The sequence below is a fragment of the Nuphar pumila genome, chromosome 2 (assembly GCF_984573655.1).
Source record: "Nuphar pumila chromosome 2, dmNupPumi1.hap1.1, whole genome shotgun sequence".
Classification (NCBI taxonomy): domain Eukaryota; kingdom Viridiplantae; phylum Streptophyta; class Magnoliopsida; order Nymphaeales; family Nymphaeaceae; genus Nuphar; species Nuphar pumila.
Window position 1 is genome coordinate 1,217,612 of NC_143250.1, and position 10,796 is coordinate 1,228,407.

The 10,796-nt window shown below is 38.6% G+C and overlaps 1 protein-coding gene across 2 annotated transcripts; it reads right to left on the minus strand.

Annotated features, from left to right (window-relative positions):
* Positions 1-6,428: 6,428 nt before the first annotated feature.
* Positions 6,429-9,468, minus strand: LOC149844393 (uncharacterized). 2 transcript variants are annotated; one of them, XM_089997199.1, is made up of 5 exons: positions 9,330-9,468; positions 8,659-8,879; positions 8,028-8,109; positions 6,910-7,060; positions 6,429-6,758 (listed from the first exon to the last, which is right to left on the minus strand). In XM_089997199.1, the coding sequence occupies exons 2-5, from the start codon at positions 8,767-8,769 to the stop codon at positions 6,680-6,682; spliced, it is 423 nt and encodes a 140-aa protein (XP_089853325.1). In that variant the 5' UTR covers positions 8,770-8,879; positions 9,330-9,468; the 3' UTR covers positions 6,429-6,679. The 2 variants fall into 2 exon arrangements, with proteins under 2 accessions (XP_089853325.1, XP_089853324.1); XM_089997198.1 differs by having other exon boundaries at positions 8,659-8,850; positions 9,330-9,459.
* Positions 9,469-10,796: the final 1,328 nt, after the last annotated feature.

Below are 10,796 nucleotides of genomic sequence, written 5' to 3' on the forward strand. Positions count from 1 at the left end.
AGACATCGAACAGATTTTCCAAAATTGAAGGGTTTTTTTTCAAAAAAACACATTACTTTTATCGTACAGGTACGATCATTTTCCATAAATTAATCACCTTATTCGTTGAGCTCAATGGCATAAAACGCCAGGGTCACCTTTGCCCACCAAGGAGCGACACACATCCGTAGGTTTTGGACTCATGACGTCCCTTCACCTTAGTGACATTGATGATAGGAAGCCTTGTTGGCTACGTTGGAATACTCTTTAAGTGTTGGTGCATTCCTACTTATCCAAAAAAAGTGGAATTCTCTGGATATTGCATGATCACATTGCGACCTATTCTGGTTTTCTAAGCGGTTGTATCCAAAACCTGCACGAATGAGATGCCTGTTACTTTGATGGGCCCCACTTTTTTTCGCGGCGACGACGACGTAGTTCATGTTTCAGATGAACAGCATCAGAATGGTTCTAAAATGAATGCCTCACACAATGAACTTGTTCACTGTTTTGATGGTTGTTCATTTTTAAGATGCGTTGCTACCGACGTGACCCTCTCTGTGTTTCAATTCTCCAGTTTCAATGAAAAGGCTGCTCATGAACTATAAAAACATTTGAAGCTGAAATAGTAGAGAATACCACTCCAGTGATTACCTATGTGGTCAGCAGAGTCATGTGTCAAGCTGAAGACCCAGGATCGAATCGTGTTGGTGCATTGGGGCTGCCCGTTGCTTTATCATGGTTGGGACAGGTGAGACTCAAACACAGTTTTTAAAAAAAAAAGACAAGCTGGGGTTAGGCAGACCCCTACCAGATATCTCTTAAAGCCCAATGTGGCAGAGGGATTTGAACCTGGGCCTTCAGCTTGGCACAGGACCCCCGAGTTTTAGCTCGTAGTAAAGAGGGCCCATTATGTGACCTGGTGCTTGATGAGGGCTTTTCTTCCTCGTAAAAAAAAAAAAATTAGCAGAGGCAATAAAGTTGTGGTAAGGGGGCGGGCATTCATGACAACTTCTGTGTGCTTCACGGCAGGGCATGTACTGCATGCGAGTGGTGGAAAAGGGAGACAGGCCCCATGCGGAGAACCTTCAAATAAACTAGTAAGGTCAAATTGCTGTGGTTCTCATTCTCTCTTCATTGAACTACGAGATCATCCAGATTTGATTTGAGATACTGGTACTGGATCTGAATCCGAGTCTAGTAAGACATATCATAAGAGAAACGATATCCAAATCACATGAACCATACCTGGTAAAATAATATTTTTTTCTTTTTTACATTGAAAATTTGCTGATCTTAGTCCAAGTTCAGGTCACCTATGAAATTTCACAAATCATACCTAGGTCCATCTCTTTGTTTATTACCAAACCCTGATCGTATAGGGTTCGATTTGGGTAGGGTCCAGGCCAAACCCGAACCATTGACACCCTTAGGTTACTAGAAACAATGACGATGGGAAAAGTGTTTTCTACAAATTAAACCATTTTGAAAAAACACTGCTTTTCCAAAATGCCCAAAATTTTTATGTAAAACATGTTTGTCATACTGCTATGTTGAAGATAAGGATATAGATCTCGCCACCTCATGCTTCCTCAATTGTTTTAGGAAACTTGTTTAGCAATTATTGAAGTTTCCTTGTTTTCTGATTTGTTATCTTGGTGTGTCCTTATCCCATGAGCCTATGTATAAATATGATGCAACAACATCAGAAAATATAGAAGAAATATGAGGTTGTGAGGTGTTACCGTAGACGTAGGTCTCTATGACCAAACCACATAAATTTACGTCTTCTTCTTGATTTTGTTTTGATACATGGTATCAGAGTCATATGATCTGTGTATGGTGTTTGGGTCATCACCATGGCAACCGATAGTTCATCCTCCTTTGTAAGTCAGTCCAGTGTTGCAGCCGATGCTAGTGTTGAAAGAGTTCTGGTGTAAGAACAAGTACCTAATTCAAAGTTTACCTCTATTCAGTTAAATGAAAAAAAATTATTTGCAATAGTCGAAATCTGTTATGCTATATCTTAGTGGTAGATCTAAGCTTGGCTACATCAATGGTGAAATCCAAAAGCCAACAAATATTGATTCCATTTTTCATGAATGGAAATCGGCCGACGATCTTGTTATATTATGGTTCTTAAACTCTATGGAACCACGCATAGCTGAAAGTTTTTTAGTTCTCGACACCACACAAGAAATTTGGCATACTGCAAAAGAGCTATATTCTAAACAAAATAATATAGCACATGACCTATATCAATTATCTTGTGATATTCATAATCTAAAAAAGGAGACCATGTCGTTTTGTGATTATTATGGCAAGATGAAAATGATGTGGGACGAGTATGAGTTCTATACATCGACTTATACAAATTTGATTTTCTTCTAGAAATTGAGGGAACATGAAAAGGTTTTTCAGCTGTTAGCAGGCCTTGGAATGAATTTAAACACTTACGTAGTCAGATCTTAATGGATGCTGAAGTCCCGTCACTTAGCAATGTGTGCTCTACTATTATGCGAGAAGAATCTCGCAGATAGGTCATGAATAGTGATACTATTCAATATGATGCTAATCACAAAGAATCCAATTATAAGACAACATTTGCTACCTCCTTTTTAAAACATGATGATCGAGTCAATACCAGCTACAAAGGCAAGGGCAGAAAAATCACTTGCACTCACAACAAGAAAGATGGTCATTCACGTGATAGATGTTGCAAGCTTCATGGGAAACCAAGTGCTCAGAAATCAGATCAATAAAATATTACAGCTCAAGTTGCATCAACAAATTCGGGCGATACTACCTTGCAAACATTGATAGAGCGACTTCAAAAACTCTGCAAGGAGCATGAGAAAATGGCAATGGTAGCGTCAACCTCTAGTCTTCCTCAAACCGGTAAGATTCCTGCCTTTTTAATTGATTACAAAAATATATGGATTATTGACTCTAGAGCATCTGAAAATATGTGTAATTCTATGACACATTTACATAATATTAAAGAAGCAGATGAGAGAAATCAGGTTACTATTGTTGACGGCTCTACTGTGAAAGTTGAAGGAATGGGTAAATTACAATTTCTCTCTTATTTGTCTCCTAGATCACTCAAGAATTGGATTGCAATGTCATTTTCTCTCCTTATAATGTGGTGTTTCAGGACCGAATGACGAAGCAGAAGATTGGTGCAGGAAAACTTGCTAACGACTTATATACTGTTGAGAAGGGGACATAGGCCATGCTTACCACTAGAAGAGATTGTTCCCTGTGGCACAGACGATTAGGTCATCCTTCAAGTCAGACCTTAAAAACCTTATTTCCTATTTTTTATTATGATTGTCGGCAATGTGATGTGTGTCGGTATGCAAAAATGTATAGACCTCCTTTTTTTAAGGCTGAAAATAATGTCAAACACTTATTTGACCTAGTACATTCTCATGTGTGGGGGGCTACCCTAATTATATCTTATTCTGGTTTTACATATTATTTGACCTTTATTGGTGATTTTTCTAAAGTGACATGGCTATATTTGCTTAAATCTAAGGATGAGGTGATTGATAAATTTAAAATCTTTTACACTATGGAGGAAACACAATATGGGATACAAATCAAAGCTCTCAGATCTGATAATGGATCTGAATAAAAAAATGCTCCTTTTGATTTGTTTGAAAAAGACAAAGGCATTGATCATCAATTTACTTGTGTTGGGACTCCTCAACAAAATAGAGTCGCTGAAAGGAAAAATAGGCATCTCCTTGAGGTAACTCGGCCTCTTCACCCTCAAATGCATGTTCCAAAAAAAATTGGTGTGATGCGGTTATGAATGTGTGCTATATTATAAATAGACTTCCTAGTCAAAACCTTAAAAAATGTGTGTCTCTTGAAATTCTGAAAGGAAAAAAGTTGAACATAAGTCACATGCATACTTTTGGGTGTGTTGGATATGTGGCCAAGCAAAAACAGAGTCTTGATAAACTAAGCAGTTGGGCTTTCAGGTGTGTCTTCTTGGGTTATTCTACCTATAAAAAAGGATATAAATATTACAATATGAAAGAGAAGCGACTTTACATATCAAGATATGTATTTTTTGATGAAAATACCCCATATTTCTCACAAAATCTAAGGGATGTTACATCTCAGAGAGAGACTATCTTACCAAAATTAGATACTTATGATGAATTTCTTTATATAAAAGAAAATCAAGATCAACTTGTTGCGTCTGCTTTGTCTCAAGAAGCTGATGGAGATAATATCTCTATAAATCAAGCTGAAAATGTTGAAGAAGTTTAACCTATTTTGAGAAGATCTGAACGAGTTACTTGTCTGCCATCTCGGCTGAATAATTATGTCACTTATTCTACTATCACATATCCAATTGAATAATATATTGGATACAAAAATATTACCAAGTCTTACAATGCTTATATTAACAACATAGATACTTATCAAGAACCGGCGAGCTATGAAGAAGCAAAGAAAATCACTGTATAGGTGCAATCCATGAACGAAGAATTAAATGCTCTTCATAAAAATAAGATTTGAAATATTGTCACCTTGCTACCAAGAAAAAAGGTTGTTGGATGTTGATGGGTATATAAAATAAAATACAAAAGTGATGTCTCAATTGAAAGGTACAAGGTAGGGCTAGTTGCAAAGGAATATACTCAAACCCAAGGTCTTGATTATGAGAAAATATTTGCTCTAGTTGCAAAAATGAATATTGTTAGGATTATTCTCTCTATTGCTTGCAATTATAATTGACTGTTATATCAGTTAGATGTTAAAAATGCTTTCTTGCAGGGAGAATTAAAGGAAAAAGTATATATGACCCCCCCCCCCCCGAGCATCCTAAAGCAAACTCCCAGAGCTTGGCATTATTGCATAAGCAGGACCCTATAACAAAATAATTTTGTTAGATGCAATGATGATAATTCTTTATTCATTAAAAGAGAAAATGGCAATCTAACTCGTGTTGGTATATGTAGATGATAGTATTATGACAAGGATGGATGATAAAAGCATTTTATGCACCAAAGCTCTCCTTCACGATGCCTTTGATATAAAAGATTTGGGCAAGCTTTGCTACTTTCTAAGAATTGAGGTTGCTCACTCCAAGAAGGGTTTTTTTCTGTCTCAGCAAAAATATACTTTAAATCTACTGGAAGATGTAGGCAAATTGGGATGTAAACCCGTAGAAACTCCCATAGAAGCGAGGCAAAAGCTTACTATATCCTCTGAAGATCCTATTGTTGACAAAGAAAGTTATCAAAAGTTAGTAGGCAAGCTCATATATCTTACCATTACGAGACCTGACATAACTTATTTTATTAGTCATATAAGTCAATATATGCATGCTCTACAAGAGTGTCATTGAAAGAATGCAAATCAAATATTACAATACTTGAAGCGAACACCAGGCCAATGATTATGGTTTAAGAGGAATGGAAACATTTTCATCCAAGGGTACACTAACGCTGACTAGGCTGAAAGTCCAGATAGAAGGTCCACTTCAGGCTACTATATATTTGTTGGAGGAAATATGGTTTCGTGGAAGAGCAAGAAGCAAGGGATTGTATCTAGATCCAATGTTGAAGCTGAGTATCGAGCAATGGCTGCTGCCGTCAGTGAGATCACGTGAGTAAAAATTCTAATGGCTGAGATGGGACTTCAAATCAACTCTTTGATTCTTTTGCACTGTGATAATTCATTTTTATTGCTGCAAATTCTGTGTTTCATGAAAAAACCAAACATATAGAAATTCATTGTCACTATGTCAGCGAGAAAGTGCAAAAAGGAGAAATCTCTACTCTCTATACCAAAAGCTCAGAACAACTTGCAGACGGTCTCACCAAAGGGTTGACGTGAGATCAACATCAACAAGTGGGGATGCGTGAATATTTACACCCCACTTAAGGGGGGAGGTGTTGAAGATAAGGATATAGATCTCACCACCTCATGCTTCCTCAATTGTTTTAGGAAACTTGTTTAGCAGTTATGGCAGTTTATTTGTTTTCTTATTTGTTATCTTGGCTCGTCCTTATCCCATGAGCCTATGTATAAATATGATGCAACAACATAAAAAAATATAGAAGAAATATGAGGTTGTGAGGTGTTACCGTAGGCGTAGGTCTCTATGACCGAACTACATAAATTTACGTCTTCTTTTTTATTTTGTTTTGCAAAATGCTAAGACGGGTCTGGACCCACCATTACCAGGCTGTCCTATGATTCATTTACAATCCAATTTGCACATGGCGATATCCCAAAAGGAAAAAAAGAAGAAGCAAAATCCTCAATGATGAAAGGCCACACCACATAGGCCTATACACACTCGACACATCTCCTTTATTCCCTTGCTCGCGTGAAAAATCTGCACAGTAACCACAGTACATGAGCACTCTCTGCTATCAAAGATTTATGGAAACGATTGGGAATCTCTTCCGAGCAAACACTGCTTTTTAACTCCCCCCTCCGTCAAAGCTGTATATATAAAAAAAAAGGGGGCCAACCCCACAAAATTTCATGATGATTTTTGTCCCCCGGAGGTCCCACACCTTACATTGTTGCAAATGCTTAAAATATGAAAAAGAGAAAAAAAGGAGAGAAAAGAGAACTCCTGAGGATCTTCCATTCTTCTGTCTTCTCCTTTTCACTATCCAAAGAAATGCCAAGTATCCCAAACGTTGGGGGTTCCCTTCTCTCGTTAGGACTGGGCACCATCACCATTGATCTTTGCCATTGCGAGAGTGAAGTATATCAGCAATATGGTTCCCATGCTTGACCTGGGAAAAGAGAGAAATCATAGGGAAAATGAATCAGAAAACGAAAAATTTACCAATTTGAGTTGAATAGGATCAGGCCTAAATGACACCCGCTCCTATATCCACCATTTGATCATGCAAATGAATTCCTTTTACTGATGAAGTTACTTACAAAGAGGCAAAGATAAACATGACTCTCCTTGGATGGAGCCATGGCCGCCTGGACCTCTTAATTCTGCACTCCCCCATCATCATCTGTGGATTGGACCCCTCCTTGCATATCGGAACCACAACCGATTGACACTTCTCATCCAAAGAAGAAGCTGTCAACCAAGCAAAATCATCTTTATCAATGAAACCCTCCAAGTAAAAACAACCGGGTATGCCTAAACTAAGAACGTTGCTGGTGACCATGAGCTCGAGTTTCGCTAGGCTCGGCACAAGAAACAAGCCAAACTTGAACACCCTTTTTGTTCGGTTCATTTCGGTGACCTCGCCGTTGCACTGAGAAATTCAAGAAAACCAGACCATGCAATTGTTTATGTAAATCCAAAAATAAGCCATGCATCCGTTTTCTCAATGTGAATTTAAAACTCATCATCATCATCATCCACTAGACATATTTTTCCGTGGCATCCAAAGTATTATTCCCTACTCTTTTGTACATGGGGCAGAGGAGGCAGCACTCATTCTGACTTTGATTTTAAACAAAGTATCTCATCTAACAGTAACAAAATCTTGGGAATCAATCAAACCATGAACTGGCCCAAGTGGGGTGGGGGCATGGCTGCTAGATGGGAAGCCAAGGTTAGATTCCCGGCGTCGCTCTCAAGCCAACCCGTTGCATAAGCCCTGGGGATAAGGGTCCTAGCCTCAGAGTTTTATGCAGCCCGCACAACAATTGTAGGTATGGCAGGCTGAGCCAGGGCGACCAGTTCTTTGTGTTGGGTACGGTTTCTTGGGGTTATAAATAAAAAAAAAAAATCAAACCACCAACTGAAGAAAGCAAACATCTCGGGGGATCCCCGACACTAATTTTACTTATGAAACGCAAAAGGAAAACCTTTTACTTATGAAACAAACACTAAAATCTCTTTTGATGGGAAACCTTTTTTCATATGATCATACGATTTTTTTCCCCCCTTTCTTTGTCTGAAGAAACAAACGTCAACTTTCCATTGATCACGATGTGGCAGCATTTTGTGGTGGCTTGATTTTCAATAGAAAATATTTTCAAGATACCAACCCGAAATATAGCTTGACTTTAAAATCCAACTGAATAGTGAATACCTTTACATGGTTTGGAGCATTCCTCCTGATGAGCCTTCCTTTCCCCTCTAAACGATCCTTTGTGATAGAGATTTCTTTGCACCTTCAAACAAAGATAAACCAGGGAAAATTGTTGTTGTGGTTAATGCCCTTTTTTTGGTGCACCCCTTCATCATCATCATTCATGGCATATTAATTAGAGCACATAATTGAAGAACATCAAACAAAAAAAATAAGAAAAATACAAACACGAAGAATGAGCCAAGAGACTACATATATGAGAATCAAGGAGCTTCCTCGCACGTGCTGCGAATATAGCCACGTGTGAAAAAAATACAATTGCCACCAACCACCAAACCGTTTTAGACCAGACAGATGGATCACGGATACGGGCTCAACCGAGACGTGTGCACGAAAAATCGGTGAACTTTTCCGGTTCAAGATATAAAGAACCGGATTGTCAAAACTATATGGTGTAGAGGAGACGCCTCGCGCCTGCCATCATCACCATCGAGTCAGATAGGGATCCACGACCCGGATATCTACCGACTCGTATCGGTCTATGTAACGCCATGCTCTCAATGGCGGTGATGATGGTGATGACCATCATGGAAATATTGCAGAATCTGAATTTAAAGAAAATAAAACTGACCTCGTTTTGGGGGCTTGATGGTGAGGTACTCTTATCCTCGAGTTGGCTGCATACACCCTCCATGTCCAAGATGACATTCTCGAATTTTTCGCGTCCGTTTTGGGAATCCATCGAACCGGAAGTCGTCTTCTTCAGGAACGTCTCCACTGAACCGGAATTGCAAGAGACACTCAGAGGCGATTCCTCGCCACTCTAGAGAGAGAGAGACTCGATCAAAAGATCTGAAGAAGAAAAAGCATTCTTTTTCTCTTGGTTTCTCTTAGATTTTCAAGATAGTTAGCAAGAGATCAACTAAAAAAAATCGATTAAAACAACCCATATGATTCTCTGAAGTCCTTCCTTGGTCGGTTTCTGTAAAACCCCATAAATGGGGTGCGAAATTAAAGGGAAAATCTCTCTCTCTCTCTCTCTCTCTCTCTCTCTCTCTCTCTCTCTCTCTCTCTCTCTCTCTCTCTCTCTCTCTCTCAGCTTGGAAAACAAGCAAGACCGAATGGGGTCTTGCTTGCTTCTCTTCAATTGAACAGCAAAATTCTTGTTTTTGGATCACCATAAATGCCCAAAAGAGAAACAAAGAAACTACACAGAACCCAAAAAGAAAGACATGCAAATGAAAGAAACAAACTCTAGAAAAAGAAAAAGCTTCATGTTTTTTCTTGGTGTTAAAAACATACCTGCTTTGGGATTTCCACCATGGTTGGAAGTTGGAACTCAAGAAGAAGATGAACAAGGGGATGGAAGGAAGGAAGAAGCGGCCGCAATGTTTGCGTGACTTAACATCTGACTACAATTTGATGATATATACAAACTAATATATGAGACTACAATTTGATGATATATACGCGTAGGAGTGATATATAGCTTCCTCCTACCGCCCATTCCATGTGGACCATTTTAATTTTTCAAATTATTTATTTTGTCAGTTTTTTGTTTTTTGTTTTTAGGAATTTGACCTTGCAAATGTGGTGATTGTGATCTATATGGTTTGTATAGTAGGAATTAGCTTTTGGATAATCCCATAATTCTATTACGCCATCTTATTAGTTTCTGTAAGGCCTCAAAATCAATTGACCGAACGTCACAAGTTCGAAACCCCCTGCAAGTTGGGTGTGATATCGGGTGGCAGGGGGACTTCAAAGGGTTTTACCAAATGGAGGCCAGCCTATGTTAGGTGGGTGATTGGTGTTTTTCTTTGGATTATAAAAAAAAAGAAAGATTAAAAATTCCCATAATTTTTTAGACTCAAAATCTTATTTTTCATAAATAAAACACAATCCAACTGCCAATTCCTAGTGAATGGGTCGTGATAAATATATTTGTAGGGTCATATTTGAAAAAAAAAAAAAGACTTGGAATACTAAAGATCAGCAGTGTCTATACCGTATGGATGGTAGGAGGAACCAATTCCTCATAATAGTTTTGCTCATTTAGTTTTATAAATAAATCAATTTAAAAAAAAAAGATGTATACATATGGTGAAATATACAATATTAAAAGTTAAGGCAAGTTGGGTAGTTAGACTTTCATCCTTGGGTGGTTGTCTGCACCCAAAATCACAAAGCACAAAGATGTATAAATCACCCAACTACAAATGGGCTGTCATCAGAGTCGGACCTTTCAAGTAGGTCCAGTGAGCTTATCAGGTTTGGTTTGGTACCATCATTCCCCTGCTTCAGCACTGGTCCTGGTCTCAGGTACTGTTTGTAGTTCAAGGATAATCGGATCGCCAACCATCTGGGCCAGACGCATTTTGCATGTGAAACTATGATTTAACCAGTTTGAGTTGGATACAGCTGCAGCAGCACCAGCACCAGCACCAGATCTGGATCCACTGATATTGGATTTGGATAGAAGACTTGGAAGATTGGACAGGATGAGGACCGTGGATATATCCAAAGAATCTAACCAAAAAGAATCTCTCACTCCATGTTATCCAACTACTTTAGGTTGACTAGTTTACCAAATCAATAAGCTAGTTTTTTAGATTTACCAAAATAATCCCAACTACCCATTTGGTGGGCCTGAGTTGGGTGAGACTGAGCTGCCCTGGGTCCCTTGGCTTAACTGGGTGACCAATGCAAAGTTAGGGGATTGACCCAGCAAGATTTGGTTCAAGCTGTTTTTTTATATTTACACGGAAA